Here is a 16,846-nt window from a genome sequence, read left to right as displayed (position 1 = left end):
ATGGGGGAGTAGAGTACTCTTCTACATTATAATGCACAGTGTGTCTGTCTGCTGGTGATGTGAATATATGGACAAGTGGGAATAAGACATGGGAATAAATCCTTGTGTAAAACCTCGCTTGAGGCAGAAAGACAACGAGAATTGTGTCAAGTGAGACCGATCTCATTTGCTGCATTAGCGGAGACCCAAACGAATGTCGAATAAATGAGAAGAGGTCTCTGTGTCTTGTGACAGGCCTGGATTTCGTTTGTGAGCTCATTTGGTCACAGCTTTATAAAGTTTATTTAAAAAAGTGTGAAACTAAGGAGGGAATGTTAATGTGGCATGCCATGACATGCTGTACAAGGGAAAAGGGCTGATTTTGTTAAGGAATGCATGTCTAATTTATTGTACTTACAGAGACAGTTGCCTGCATATTTTAATTGGCTCTTTATTTGTTTATTTATTAATTGATATACTGGTATACAAAAAGGGCTAATACATAAATAAACATGCAATAAAATATCTTACAACATTACAGTAAAAACTATATAACTTTCAGTTTGTTATTTGATAGAAATATTGATATTTAGTGTCTAGTAACATTACAAGCAGGACAGTTCAATAAAGTATGCGTAACAGTCATAAGCACAACAAATTAAACATGCATTACTAAAAACAGGCCTTGTTCCATTATGTATGTATGTATGTATGTATGTATGTATGCATTTATGTATGCATTTATTTATTTATTTATGTGTGTGTCAGTCAGTCTGTCTGTCTATCTGTCTGTCTGTCTGTCTATCTATCTATCTATCTATCTATCTATCTATCTATCTATCTATCTATCTATCTATCTATCTTTCTGTCTGTGTGTGTGTGTGTGTGTGTGTGTGTGTGTGTGTGTGTGTGTGTGTCTATGTATAGCATCTGCAATCAAATCTCTGTCCAAAGCCACGCCCCCTGAACGCATGAATGTACACAGACCAGACAACCTGAGACAACATTACTACACAATCACAGACAATCACCTATTGCACCTTTAAATTATTAACTAATTTTTATTCTTTAAAATCAAATCAAATCTTGGCAAAGAGTCAGCTGTAGAACCAGATGTGAATCTAGCGGCTGTGATGGGACAGAGCTGCTTGATAGGTGCTATTCATCTTAAAAAAGCCAGGTGATTCTCAAAGCATCGTTTCCCCATCACTAGACTACCCCAAATTGTATATTTTCATACCAGTGTGGTTCCTTGGTGCCCACTCATGTTTAAAAAATGTGAACTCAATCACTGATGTCAAATGTCCTTGGCTTCATAAAGCTTGATTAAGCAGCCTGTTTTTTGGACCAGTGTCATGAGTGGGTGTAGAAGTCAAATGTATCCTTCATTTATGCTTGATGTTGAAGCATTTATCCAAGGTTCCGTGTAACTTATTCAGTGTTGATTTCCATTTGCAGGCTCAGCATGTGGCTGATGGCTGCAAGCTCTGAAAAAAAGTGATTAGAAGTGACCAACCGCCATACTTACAGTCAAACTCAAGGGACCCATTCGATTGGCGCCTCGAGGACCTCTCAAGATTTCTTTAGCTGTAAACACTGAAGCAGATCAAAAGAACACCGACACAAACCAACACAGCTACAGATTATGCCTATATAGGCTCCTACGTGCAGTGTAGGTAAGAACATCTCTGAAACCATGGCGGACCCCTACCACAACAACATTTACCACCAGGGAGATGGAGACAGCTATAGGACGTATGGACAGGGAGGACAGGACAGCTACGGTTATCAGACTGACTACCCTCCCCAGGAGGAAGACGCTGCCAGCGACGCCACTGAGGGACACGATGAAGAGGATCAAATGTATGAAGGGGAGTACCAGGGCATACCCCATCCAGATGAGGTCAAGGCTGCCCGGAGGGCGGCTAGAGCGAAAGCGAGGACCGTGGCGGATGGCGTGTCAGATCAGGAGGAGCTTGCTGAACAATACGAGGACATCATGGAGGACTGTGGACATGGGAAGTTCCAGTGGACCCTGTTTGTGGTCTTGGGTCTAGCACTAATGGCGGACAGCGTGGAGTGCTTTGTAGTGGCCTTGGTGCTACCCAGTGCAGAGAAAGACATGTGTTTGTCCCACGCTGAGAAGGGAATGCTGGGTAAGTCACCGTTTTAGTGTTCAGAATAGCACCATAGTATTTCTACAGTAAACACCTGAATGATCCACTAAATTAGCCAAAATGGGAAGTATACCTCACTTGGGCTATAGGTACTGGTTTCCCATGATGCATTGCACTCAACCTTACATTTCCAGTGCAAACCTTTATGGAAATGAACCATGGTTTTAATTCAAATAAAACCAAAAAAGACATGGTTAATATAGTTTAAAAATTAGTAACCACAAATTAACCATGGTTTTGCTACACTAACCATAGTTTAACCATGGTGTTTTGTAGTAAAACTGTGGTTATACAAATGGTAATCAATACGCCAAAAAACATGCTTACTACACTTTTACTACTATAAAACCGTGGTTAATTTTAACAAGCTATCAAGTTGCTAACATGTCTTTATTGACACATTATTTGATTGTACTGAAAAAAATCAAGACATAAACAAAAGGCTAAATAACTGTATTTAGCAGAAATTCTAACTGGACACCATTAGCTGAAGTACTCGCTTGAGGGTTGTGGGATAAAAGAATGTAGATTACAACTGTTTGAAACATTTAGCACTGCATAATGTGTACGGTTTCACGTTATTTTTAAACGTAGCAGGCTGTATACAATGTACACTGTGCAGTATGTGGTTAGCATAGCATTCCATTATATCCATAGTTTAACCATGGTGTTTTGTAGTAAAACTGTGGTTATACAAATGGTAATCAATACGCCAAAAAACATGCTTACTACACTTTTACTACTATAAAACCGTGGTTAATTTTAACAAGCTATCAAGTTGCTAACATGTCTTTATTGACACATTATTTGATTGTACTGAAAAAAATCAAGACATAAACAAAAGGCTAAATAACTGTATTTAGCAGAAATTCTAACTGGACACCATTAGCTGAAGTACTCGCTTGAGGGTTGTGGGATAAAAGAATGTAGATTACAACTGTTTGAAACATTTAGCACTGTATAATGTGTACGGTTTCACGTTATTTTTAAACGTAGCAGGCTGTATACAATGTACACTGTGCAGTATGTGGTTAGCATAGCATTCCATTATAAACATAACCTTTGTTAATCTGAGTTTAAAATGAACACAGAGTTAGCATAAACAATCTAATAGGATATATGCAGGATTTTCTTGGTGTATATTAATTTTTATGGATGTAAGCCATGTGCTGATATCCTGTTTCCGGAGTCCTTTTTTATAACAAAAACTCAACCAAGCAAAACCGCATGAATTAAATGTAGCTGGTTATGGATGCGGTTCCATATGCACATGCTGATGAAAAGTTTTAGTGTAATTAATCCTAGTAGTGATTTTGTGAATTGAGACAGACCTGAATGATGGCATACAGTCAGTTTTAGCCAGCTGGTACTTAAGGAGACCATCAATTAAGAATGTTCTCAAATTAGCTAATGGAGCACTCAACGGTTGGGATTCATGCAGCTGGGTTTCACGCTCGGTTTTACATCAATCCACTCTTGCTTAGTAAAGCAGTTGGGGGAACTGACTCGTGACTCCCAAAGGTACGACTGAGATGGGTAGGTTTTCGGACAGACTAAAGCCTCAGAGAAACAATTAAGCAAGACCAAGCAAGCATAGAAATTGGAGTAAGAGGTAGTTGTGTTTAATGTGCCCTGAAAAGTTTTAGTGTAATTAATCCTAGTAGTGATTTTGTGAATTGAGACAGACCTGAATGATGTCATACAGTCAGTTTTAGCCAGCTGGTACTTAAGGAGACCATCAATTAAGAATGTTCTCAAATTAGCTAATGGAGCACTCAATGGTTGGGATTCATGCAGCTGGGTTTCACGCTCGGTTTTACATCAATCCACTCTTGCTTAGTAAAGCAGTTGGGGGAACTGACTCGTGACTCCCAAAGGTACGACTGAGATGGGTAGGTTTTCGGACAGACTAAAGCCTCAGAGAAACAATTAAGCAAGACCAAGCAAGCATAGAAATTGGAGTAAGAGGTAGTTGTGTTTAATGTGCCCGTCCTTATAGTTGAGACATAAGCTTTGTGGTACTGTAAAAAAAAAATGGTTATTGTATTTTATTTTATTTAACTTAAATAGTAATAGTAATACAGGACCTGAATTAAGATTAATTACTAGTTTGCTCTCAAGACATGCCTAATAATTCAAAGATTTTTTGAATAATCTGTGCCTTAATTTATTAGTTACAAAAGGTAGTCAGATTTAAAGACTATAGCTTACCTTGTAATAATAAAGACAAATCTACATATCTGTGTATCAGATTAAATTTTTCAAGGCACCAAAGGTGACAGTGCAAAACCTTCCCCTGTCTGGATAAGTGATATTGATGTGTGTGCAGAAGCAGCGTGTATGAGAGTAAAGAATGTCTGTGAGCATCAGGGAGCCAGAATGAGCGAGCACTTTCCATCCTGCACACCCATTGTGGAGAACAACTGAGTCAGCAGTAGCCCGACAGATCGATAGCTTCTCTCCTGACCTTGCTCTGATACATAATCCTGTGCCCACCTCCCCCTGCAATCGCCATCAGGTTATATTCTTCACTCACTTTTTCATACTTCACATCACAATCGGGGTTGGTTCTGATTTGCCGTCTTTACAGAGACATTTTAGCTTCTTGCAGGTCTAGAACCGAATATGACGTCTTGTAGGGGTGTCTGCCACTTTTACAGGTTTTCTTAGTAGTTTTCTTTTTTGGCCCAGCACTGCACCATATTTCATGTTGGGTTGCTGTAATGCTAGTCAACTAACTCTTAAAGTGCTGTCGCGTTTACTATTGTTTGTCGAATTTTTGCTAGCAAAAATCCAGTCATTTTGATTGGATTCCTATCAAGCGATCAGGAATTTGGCATGATGCCTTTATTCCTGAATAATTAGGCTGGTTTAAGTTTTTTTTATATCTATATGTTTTCAAAATATTTTTAGGGGGCATTCACATACAATTTTTAAACGTTGGACTTTTTATAATTTGTCATTTTAAAAATGCAACACTCATAAAAACAGTGCAAATCTTGACATGTCAGCCAAAGGTGTCGTTCAGAATGTCTGTAGAGTTATCGATAAAATAAAGCGGTTTATTAGCGTCGAATTTGAAGACATTTTCAAAAAGGTTTCCAAGACTAGCTGACCTTACTAATCAAATAGTATCATTTTTATTACTATTATTTGATGATCAATTATCTAGTCATTCAATGTGTCTCAAACTTTAATATAAAAAAGGTCAACGAACATGTGTAATTACTGCACCACTATGCTATTTCTTCACCAAACATAATTTCAAAATACGTTTAATGGTTTTGATTTAAATAGTTTCCTTAACTCTCCTTTATCTCTCATTGGTCAAAAAAAAACATATAGCCCCGCCCGAACTCACGCCATTGGTCGAGTCATTGTTGCTATGTCAGGCTGGTCGGAATTCTCAAACAAACAGAGGAATGTTTTGAAAGCACCAAGTGCTTTCACTTCTGAAGGGAATAAATAGCCTATTTATAGTTTCCACATATTAAACTGGGACAGGTGAAAGAATTTTACCATTGAAAAAAATGACACACGTCACCTTTAACCCTTGAAATGCAAACTGATGTTGTCATGTCAATCTGTATGACAATAAAGAATGAAATCACAGCATCGGCTTAGCCTTCGGCACTCATTTTGGCTTTGAAACGTTGTCACGACTGTGTGACTCGGTGGATTAAGGCTGACCAATGGGATGCTGGGAGGATCCTCATGCTGAGCGGTGGGGGATAATGGCAGCTCAGCTCCATATGTTGATCTGCTCATAGAGGACGGTGCTGTCACTCTCACACTAGTCTTACACCAAACTCCCTTCACCACATGACCATCTGTACTCCACGCCAGGCCCTCATGCTTCATGCCTGTGCAACACTATAGTTTTGAGGGGAAAATCTGCAGAATTATGCAGAATAGGTTTGATAAAATGAGTTAAAAGTAAGTGAGAGTACTACATTACTCATGATGTTGGCTGAAAGCATAATAGAATTACATAAAATATTTATATTAAATTATTTAATTTAATAAACGCTTAATATTTATACCTGATATTTAATTGTTAAATATTTAACCATATTAAATATTTAATAAAACAACCTATTGTTTTAGAATTGTAATTCTTTAGAAGGTTAAGATGAATTTTGTTATCTGTTTGTGAATACAAGTCTAGTTTTTGTTCAAAATCTTGCAGATATTAATGACATGCATTCTGTCATTTCTGGATGTAATAAGTCTGAAGTCTAACCGTGATGTGTGTGCATTTAGTGAACACTTTTATCCTGTGACAAGGTCATACGCTCCCTAAGAAGTGAACCCTAACGTTTGAACTAAAAAATAGCTTTAATGTTAAATCATGATTATCATTAAACCATTCAAACCGCTACTGCATTCCTGAAGTATAATTGTAATAATCTTGCCCTTCAAAGAACAGTTAATCTACTTGCATAATAATAACATGCCTCCACTGTCATTGTACAACATTTGCACAAAGGTTCAAATTGAATGCCAGCTCTTTCGCTGCTCTCTTAAGTGACAGGTACATTCACTAAACGTGTTACGTCAGCCAAATTGCACACCTGTGAGCCCTGCTATAGCTTCTGAACACCCACTCGAACTCATTAAGATTGACCAGGACCGCAAAATCTTCTGTTGCAATCACTTAACCTTGTGACTGCTCATTTGACGTTCCTTTCCCTCCATTTCCGAGACTACATCAGCTTAAATTGATTGTGATTGCTTGAGTTCTGAATCTTACATATTTCTTTGTCATTTAAGAACACATGTAGACTCTATTGAATCTCATTAGATAAGAATGATTGAAAGTAAGCACTGCACAATAAATGTGTTTTGGGAGGTGATGAGAATCTTAATGCATACTAACAAGGAGGAAAGGAGGGAAAGGATGCCCCCTAGAGGTACTGTAAAGTGAGAGAGGTAAAATATGTGTAATGTTTTATAATATATAAAGAGAGAAAGAGAGAGAGAATATTAAATAATAAAATATGTATGTTTATTAAAGTATGCTCTCTCTCTCTCTCTCTATTATATATAATAGATATAACTATAAAAACTGTATGTCAATCGATCTCACATGGTTTGTCGTTTCTTCTGCAGGTTTGATAGTATTCCTGGGAATGATGTTCGGAGCATTTATTTGGGGTGGCCTGGCTGATAAAGTGGGCCGACGGAAATGTCTGATTATCGTCCTGGCCATGAACTGCATTTCTGCCTTCTTCTCCTCATTCGCCCAGGGATATGGCTTCTTCCTGTTCTTCAGGCTGTTCTCTGGAATTGGGTAAGCTGGAGAAAAAAGAAAGATAAGCAGTGGTATATTAAGAAAAAACACAAAGGTCTGCCCTCCACCTTGGAAGCCATATAATTGCTTGACAATAAGTCATTGTTTTCCATTAGAGGTTGAGTGAGTCCTTCTGTAAATCAGGCATGTCCAGGCTCAAGCCCTTCTCCCTCGGCTCAACTTCTAATTTAAACCTAGTGATGCTGGGCGGTAATTACAGGACTGATTCATGGGGATCTTTCAATCTAGCTGCCTCTGGTAGTATTTTCAAGCTATAATATACCCTTAAGACTACATCATGACTTTAGAGGTCTCGTCAATATGCTCTCGTGGCCATTTACAGGTTTTATGGACAAGAACGAGGTAATGAATATTTGCAGATAGGAATAACTGCATTGTAAGAGAACTGCGGCCATGTGTTGTCTTGCAGAATCGGGGGCTCCGTCCCAATCGTGTACTCGTACTTCTCTGAGTTCCTGCAGATGGACAAAAGAGGAGAACATCTCAGCTGGCTTTGCATGTTTTGGATGATGGGGGGCATCTACGCCTCCTCCATCGCCTGGGGCATCATCCCACGATATGGTACATATGTATACTCAGTTTTTCTTTTTTAATAAATCTGCATAAATGTCAACAATTCTGTGTTTTTCTGTCAATATGGGGTGCTGTGTGTACATTAATGAGGAAAAAAAATTAACTTAAATGATTTTAGCAAATGGCTGCAATATAACAAAGAGTGAAAAATTTAAGGGGGTCTGAATACTTTCCGTACCCACTGTATATGTTGAGCGGTGTAAAGATTACGCTCCTTTTTTCCCTTGCTTTTACATGTTGGTTGTTTTGCTGTATTTCAGGCTGGGGTTTCAGTATGGGCACAGAGTTCCAGTTCCACAGCTGGAGGGTGTTTGTTCTAGTCTGTGCTCTCCCAGCTATAGCGGCTTTTGTTGGGCTACTGTTCATGCCTGAGAGCCCACGCTTCCTACTGGAGGTATATATCTGAAATATACAATAGCGCTGTTCCAACACCTAGTGAGCTGACTTGCTGCCTACTGCCTACACAAACAGCTGCTACATGTCATGGTACCTCATAAAGTTCTTCATAGACAGCAACTTGCACCACACAAATCTGATTGCCACTTGCAACTTATGCCAAACAATTCAAAAATTGAGTTTGACATTTGCATGTTGCTAAGCTAACCAAGTGATACTCTAAAAAGCATTAAACTACACAGACAAAATATTAATTCAAAAGAAATCTTTCACCTCAAATAGAATTTGTTACATTATAAATGTCTCTACTGTCACTTTTAATCAATGTAATGCTTTTTTGCTGGATAAAAGTATTAATATTTTTTTTTATATATATATATATATATATCTATCTCTTTCAGAATGCTAAACATGATGAGGCCTGGATGATCCTGAAACAGGTTCATGACACCAACTGGAGAGCCAAAGGAGAACCTGAGAGAGTGTTTACTGTAAGTTTAATAATTTTCAAGAGCTGATTTGATGTTTGTAGTAGCATGTAATACTTTTTGTCTTAGCTCTACATAATGTAATATGGTGAAGACTTTTTCTTTATCATAATGCCTCATGGATAATGAATCATTTTATCCAGGTAACTCAAATCAAGACTCCAAAGACACAGGAAGATGAGTTTATTGAGATTCAGACTGCAACTGGAACTGCTTTCCAGAGATGGGTGGTTCGAACTTTGACACTGACCAAGCTGGTAAACCATAAAGCTAACAGTTCAATTGACTGTATGTTCTTCAACATGTAATTCTAATATAAGTTATTTTTGTGTGCAGGTCATGAAAAATGTTTTGTCCCTCTTTGGTCATGATCTAAGACTAGCTACTCTGCTAATGGCCATCATATGGTTCACAATGGCATTTAGGTAAACCACTTTTACTAATTGCTAATTATTCTTGAGTCCTGAAACACTGGTGCATTGATTATTTTATGAATCTCTTATTTAGTTAAAGGCAAAGTGTGTAACTTTAGTGCCTCTAGTGTCAGCAAATGGAATTGCAACACATTGGTAGGAAAAACACTTAGTTTCGCCTCCAAACTAGCCCCATTGGTGGCGTTTTTACCCTTAAAAAAATATTTCATTGCTTCTCTTTCTTGTGGTGTATTTCAGTTTTTACGGGCTTTCTGTGTGGTTCCCTGACATGATCAAACACCTCCAGCACGAGGAGTATGAATCTAAGCTGAAAGTGTTTCACCGGGAGAAGGTGGAGCAATTTCATTTCAACTTCTCTTTGGAGAACCAAGTCCATAAAGAGGGAGAATACATCAACGACAAGTACACTGACAAAAACGCCATCTGCGACATCAATTATCCACAAATGCTTTTCTTAATTGTCAGGCTATAGTAGTATCTCAACGTGTGCTGTGTGCTTTCATGCAGGTTCATCAACATTGAGATGAAGTCTGTGAAGTTTGAAGACTCCTTGTTCGTGGACTGCTTCTTCGAGAACATCCGATCCACAGAAACGATCTTTGAGAACTGCACCATCCGCAGTACTGTGTTTTATGACACAGGTAAGAGATCTTACCCACAATTCAGAGTTGTTTTAGTGCACTAGACCTCAAGGTTTGTTCCTTTCCACAGACTTGTATGAAGAAAAGTTCATTGACTGTACATTCGAGAACGTCACTTTCCTGCACAACAAGAAAGGATGCCATTTAGACTATGAGGAGGAGAATGACGTCCTCGTCTACTTGGTCAGCTTCTTAGGCTGCTTAGCCGTGTTGCCTGGAAATATCATCTCGGCACTCTTCATGGACAAGATTGGACGAATCAAGATTATAGGTGAGCTGAACCGCTGCCTAAATGGCTACAAACCTTAGCTTAGCTATTTTCAGAAATACTATCGAAATGTTTATATCTAGTAGCTTGCAATTTAAGTCACTAATGTTGTTTCTAACCAAGAAGAGCCTGTGAAGACCACTTTTTCTTCTCTCTGCAGGTGGTTCGATGCTTATTTCTGCTGGCTGCACCTTTTTCCTTTTCTTGAGCTTTAGTCAGGCAGCCATCATAGCCTGGCAGTGTCTGTTTTGTGGCGTTAGCGTAGCAGCATGGAACGGCATTCAAGTCATCACTGTGGAGCTCTACCCAGCTTCAAAAAGGTAAAACCAGTGAACAATTTTGAGAAATTAGTGTTGTTTTTGCTAGTAGATTTGCAAAGCGTGCTAAAGAAGCATTAGCAGCATTGTATTGTCATGCTAACAGAAAGTCTCTTGCCTACTTAACCTAGTAAAGCATGCAAATACGTTAATGCGCAAATATATTTACAGTACATTGGGTTTTGTCCAATTACACCATGATGCATTGTATAACAATGCTATTTTAGTATTCATTATATACTATTATAATATTTATTAACATTTTTATATTTGATATTACATTTTAATATTGGTTTTTAATAATTTGTTCTTTTGTAATTTTTTATATATTTATTTAGCTTTTCTTAGGTTTCAGTTTAAGTAACTTTTTTTAAGTTTGTGTTTTTCATCTCATTTTTATTTACGTATTTTTTTATATTTTAGTTTTGTTTCAAATACAGAAAAAAAAATCTATAGATTTCTTTAGCAATAACGACACTGGTGTGTAATTGTATATTTAAACGATTAAATACATGTTGCATTCGTCCTTTGCCTTTGTCTTTCGAAGCATAGATACAAAGTCCAGGCCAATTGTAGTCTGATTAACACGCTAAACGAAGCTGAGTTACAATCACATTATCAGTCCGACTTTGCAAAAAAAATTGACTTAATACAAATTGCTTTAGTACAACTGAACTTTTAAAGTACATGTGAATTAGTCTGATTAACACGCTAAACGAAGCTGAGTTACAATCACATTATCAGTCCGACTTTGCAAAAAAAAATTGACTTAATACAAATTGCTTTAGTACAACTGAACTTTTAAAGTACATGTGAAAACCCATGCTGTCTTTTCATTGCCTGGTCTTAACTTCTCTTGCAGAGCCACAGCATTTGGAGTCTTAAATGCCATTTGTAAGTTGGCGGCTATATTGGGAAGCTCAATCTTTGCCTCATTCGTAGGCATTACCAAAGTCATCCCCATTCTGCTGTCCTTCGGTGCTCTGGTCGGTGGAGGAGTGCTGGCCCTGAAACTGCCTGAGACCAGAAAGAAGGTCTTGCTGTGAAAATCTGAAGCTGAAAGTTTGGTCCAAGCCATTGTAAATGACAATTAGTGTGGAGATAGCTGCTAGCATGTATAAAATTGGGCTTATTCAAGGGGGGAAAAAATACTTTTAATTTCATAATATGTTAAACGATTAAATACATGTTGCATTCGTCCTTTGCCTTTGTCTTTCGAAGCATAGATACAAAGTCCAGGCCAATTGTAGTCTGATTAACACGCTAAACGAAGCTGAGTTACAATCACATTATCAGTCCGACTTTGCAAAAAAAATTGACTTAATACAAATTGCTTTAGTACAACTGAACTTTTAAAGTACATGTGAATACCCATGCTGTCTTTTCATTGCCTGGTCTTAACTTCTCTTGCAGAGCCACAGCATTTGGAGTCTTAAATGCCATTTGTAAGTTGGCGGCTATATTGGGAAGCTCAATCTTTGCCTCATTCGTAGGCATTACCAAAGTCATCCCCATTCTGCTGTCCTTCAGTGCTCTGGTCGGTGGAGGAGTGCTGGCCCTGAAACTGCCTGAGACCAGAAAGAAGGTCTTGCTGTGAAAATCTGAAGCTGAAAGTTTGGTCCAAGCCATTGTAAATGACAATTAGTGTGGAGATAGCTGCTAGCATGTATAAAATTGGGCTTATTCAAGGGGGAAAAAAATACTTTTAATTTCATAATATGTGATATTAAATTCCAATATTCCAAGGACCAACTGATGGATCTACTCCTAGTCAAATATTAATGTATAGATATGCCTGATATTTCATATACAGTAAGTTAAAGGCCTGTTGAGTCATTTAGAGCCTCAAAAAATACCTGCACTAGTTATATAGTTTCAGAAAAATCTACAGGGAGCATTATAGAGAAAAACCTCAGTGAAAAATACAGCTGTCCCAGATTTGCTTGGATGGGTTAATCAGAGTCATGGAAGTCTCACTCCTGTGCCATTTCTTGGTCAAAAAAATCAGGTACTGTTGAAGATTTTCTTTTTATCTTATTCTATAGCTTGTTGTAATTTGCTATCGTCTCACCCTCTGCCTTTGCTTATGATGTAACCTCCACTGAAAAAATTTGTATTTTTGTCCTGGTGTCTGCAAGTGTCCTACTGTATGTCAAGAGACTGATCTCAATGTGTCGCTGTGCATTTGGATGCTCGGTGTAGAATGTGCGCTTGTGTTTGTTGGGTCACTGCGGAAACCATTACGTGTGCTTCCTCCGTTTTCTATTTTTGCTTTATTACCTGTAAATTGGCGGAGCACCTTACAAAGCTAGCCTCGCTTTACCTTGCCTTTCACTAAATGTGTTGTTTAGTCTAGTGCTGTCTCACTCTCTTTCTCTATTGCGCTCTTATTTTATTATTTTGCATTCTGTGAATCCTGTAAAAGTCGGACGGTTTGGTCACTTTGGACTTGAGCTTCACAGAACCACATATCTGTATGTGTTGTTGACTGAGTTGCATGTGTGTAACTTACCAAGTAATGTGTCGTTTCTCAATGTGTTGTCTGGATGATGTAATGTATGTCTCACTGCAAATAAAACTGGTTAGACCATACTAGTCATTGGTAACCTGTATCATTTTAGTTTTCATGAGCTGGTTATAGGGCTCTTAAAGGAACGGTACACACACAAAAAAATGACATTTCTGTTATGATTTACTCATGTCGTTCCAAAACTGCATGGCCTTCCTTACACAAAATATGATATTTTGAAGAATGTCTATAAATATTATTTTTGGACCACGTTGACTTCCATTCTATGTCCAAAAAAAAACTTATTTTGTATAACCATACATGTTTGGAATGACATGGGTTAGTAAATAATGAAGATTTTTGTTTTTAGCTGAACTATCCCTTTAAAGTTTATGAAGCTGTCACCTTTGTAACCAACGAACAAAGCTGTGCATGCTCACTATATTACTGCTTTGCTTTTAAAAAACACAATATAAACAATACATGCACCAAAATGAAATCTATACACCTGAATATGGAAGCCAGTTTCTGCCATGGAATAAAAATAAATAAATAAAAAAGGTAAATGTGAAAATGTGTCAAATTTCTGACTTTTTCTTGAAATTCTGAGTTTATATCTCAAAATTCTGAATTTTATCTTGCAATTCTGAGATATAAACTCAGAATTGTGAGATATAAACTTGCAATTCTGAGAAGAAAATTCTGAATTGCAGGATATAAAACTGGAATTGCAAGATTCTGAGAAGTCGGAATTGTGAGTTACAACCCTGCAACTGTGAAAAAATTTATTTTAAGATAAAAGTCGCAGTTGGCTTTTTTTTTTTTTTCTGTGACAAGTTTATATCTTAGAATTCTGTTTATATCTCAAAGTTCAGATTTTTTTTTTCCCCTCAGAATTGCCAGAAAAAAAGTTTGAATTGTGAGATAAAAAGTCACAGTTTATTTATTTATTTATTTATTATTTTATTCCGTGGCAGAAACAGGGTTCCATACCTGAAAAACTGGACAGATCCATATGTTGAAGACGGAATGAAAACCTCCTTCTCATTATGCATAATTAATAATAAACTCTGTGTAATTGATTCTAAGTTTATTTGTGAACACTTGCTTCTTCATTTTTATAGCATATTTATTTGGAAATATTTTCTGGCTGTTACAGAAATAATTCATTTTATGTTTTCCGTTCTGATGGTTTTGTTTTGTGACCGTACATTATGAATTACAAAAAATAAACATTTATGTGATTCGCACAGTTTGTGTTGGGCTTTTCTTTTTTTTTCTTTTTTTGGCAGAATACTTGCTTCTGCCTGCCAGCTCATTCTGTCTTGGGGTTTGAGCAACTGTGTGAAAGATGTAACAACAAGACCTGGGAAACAGAGCTGGAGCAGAGTCCCTTTTTTCGCTTGGTTGAGAGGTTTTAGTTTGTAGAGAAGCTATTCAACACTTACCGTCTCTGAAACTGTAGAAGTGGGTGGGAAAATATACAAAAAATGAGGGTAAAGATCATGTAACATGCTAATTCTGGTTCAGAAATGAGTGAAAATCAAACACTAGACTCCTGGAGATTCATGATGTACTTACAGTATATTTAGTGCACTAAATGCACGTTTTTTTCACATTGGGCACCACATACTCATGTCGTTCTCTCAATGCAATGTCATGTTTCTCCTGATTTGCAGCACCTCTGTCTCAAGATATTTTGTTTTGATTCACACTCAGGGTGCAAAATGCTGCACACCACGAGAGGAGGGTAAAAAGGGAGAGAACATTGTCATTCCCATGGGAATTTCAAGAGGACAGTTAGTTGCTTTAAATGTTAGGATTGAATAGAAACGCATGCCTTAATAAAATGAAGTATTTTTTATTCTTTTTGAGATGGTGAACACTGTGGTCTTATAAGACTGTGAACTAATAGATGCTAACAGTCTCGCCCCCCATGCCTCTGAGGTGCCAAAGACCACCACAGACGTGGCACCTCTCGGCTCCCAGAGGGTGAGATCAGGGTTCGGGAAGTTCACATCACAAAGGTCACACTATACACACACTGCTTTGAAAGGACAAGTCAGAGTGCAAAAATCATAGCTGCTGAGATGTTTCAAAAACCTGCTACAACACAAATGTCAAACTATATATATTTGGAGTCTAAATGTTTTGAAAGAAGACTGGTATGCTCATGAAACCTGTATTTATTTGATCAAAAATAATGTAAAAACAGTAATTTTGTGAAATATTATTACAATTTAAAATAACGGTTTTCTATTGTAATATATTTTTTAACGCAGTTTAATCCTGGGAATTTTCAGCAGTCATTACCTCAGTCTTCAGTGTCACAGAATCCTCCAGAAATCATTGTAATATTCTGTTATTTGCTTTTTATGTATTTATTTATTAGTCTAAAGCCTTCCTGGGCAAGCCAGTTTAAGTTAATAAGTGTTATAAGTTTATATACACACAAAATTAAAATTAAAATACACAAAGACAAATGTTACATTCATAACACTAGTTAGTTAGTTATATAAATATTTGATAAACATATTGGATCAAATTATGAATCTAAAGCATTTGACCATTAAAAATGTTTTTAATATACAAATGTATATACACATACTATCCTTACTTGTCTTGTCAGCAAATAGATGCTTCTGAAAACCTATTAATTGTGTTGATTGTTATTGTCGAGTGATTGTGAGAAGATGAACTCGGTGAGGTCGCGGAGACTCTCGTGAACTGTGTCGCTCGCGCAGGTTTAGCACCTTGTAGTTCTCAAGGTGCCACGTTAAGGTGCCAGTCTAAACAGTGGCATTTCAAAACTCCCACACTCACCCACACACCTTCAAACAGGCTGAATATAGTGAAAAGCTTTTTAAGGGGTTGAACATATTTTTAGTGTTCAACCATTTTATGTGTTTGGGATAAGCAGCACACTATGCTGATCAGTGCAATGCTAATGCTGATCAAAGTTTAAAAAATCATTATGTAAGGCTAAAAAACATTTAACAGTCTACATACGAATAGGCTTCATTCTGAAATGTCTTTTCGATTACAGTATATTGGTGTTATGGCTCTTAATATTGTTTAGCCAGCCTCATTAGCTCACTTACATGTGTGGTGTGAAATTCCATTAAAGGTTCACACAGACAACAGAGCAGTGGACTAGCCTTTAACGTGACTCATTAGAGGTGTCGTTTAACACCTTGGCTGTGAGAGAACGGCCTGAGTCTCTGTCCCTATACAACTGTGACCTATTGACCACATATCATCATCTGCAGCTTGCTTTCTTAGAAACAGGGTATACATTTATCCTTTATGGGTCTATCAGCATCTATCAAACTTTGCATTTGTGTACTTTCTTTGAATAATGTATGCCATGTTTGACATATAAACATTATTTTATTTAAATTTTTTATTTTATTATTACATTTATTCTATATTTTAATATCTGTTATTATTTAAAAAAAAACATATTCAATTAATATATAGTATGTTATATTAATATAAACATATTTTATATTAATATGTTATCACAGTTGACTGTAGGACAGTGATATTGGTTGATATTTATGTTATGGTTGATGTAAAACAATGCAAACAATTCATATAAATATTATATAATGTACAAAAACAGTTATTTTATGTGATTTAATATAAAAAACAATATAATATATCATTCAAGTAATTTATTGTCTTAATTGGGAAATTTAATTAATGATAAATCATTTAAAATCATTTATTTTTAATCTAATGTATATA

General features: G+C 36.8%; 1 protein-coding gene across 1 annotated transcript in view; it reads left to right on the top strand.

Annotated features, from left to right (window-relative positions):
- Positions 1-11,726, top strand: part of LOC107581822 (synaptic vesicle glycoprotein 2B-like) — a 31,489-nt gene extending 19,763 nt beyond the window's left edge. The window contains exons 2-13 of the mRNA XM_016267480.1: positions 1,438-2,135; positions 7,269-7,449; positions 7,880-8,031; positions 8,304-8,437; positions 8,841-8,930; positions 9,071-9,184; positions 9,264-9,352; positions 9,599-9,763; positions 9,869-10,002; positions 10,073-10,273; positions 10,431-10,590; positions 11,450-11,726. Of these exons, the coding sequence (XP_016122966.1) occupies positions 1,676-2,135; positions 7,269-7,449; positions 7,880-8,031; positions 8,304-8,437; positions 8,841-8,930; positions 9,071-9,184; positions 9,264-9,352; positions 9,599-9,763; positions 9,869-10,002; positions 10,073-10,273; positions 10,431-10,590; positions 11,450-11,633 (2,064 nt within the window). The 5' untranslated portion in view covers positions 1,438-1,675 and the 3' untranslated portion in view covers positions 11,634-11,726. The remainder of the gene's footprint in view (positions 1-1,437; positions 2,136-7,268; positions 7,450-7,879; positions 8,032-8,303; positions 8,438-8,840; positions 8,931-9,070; positions 9,185-9,263; positions 9,353-9,598; positions 9,764-9,868; positions 10,003-10,072; positions 10,274-10,430; positions 10,591-11,449) is intronic.
- Positions 11,727-16,846: the final 5,120 nt, after the last annotated feature.

This window comes from Sinocyclocheilus grahami, unplaced genomic scaffold (assembly GCF_001515645.1).
Source record: "Sinocyclocheilus grahami isolate Dianchi unplaced genomic scaffold, SAMN03320097.WGS_v1.1 scaffold38.1, whole genome shotgun sequence".
Taxonomy (NCBI): Eukaryota; Metazoa; Chordata; class Actinopteri; order Cypriniformes; family Cyprinidae; genus Sinocyclocheilus; species Sinocyclocheilus grahami.
Note: the sequence above shows the minus strand (reverse complement) of the source record. Positions and strands in the feature narration are given on the sequence as shown.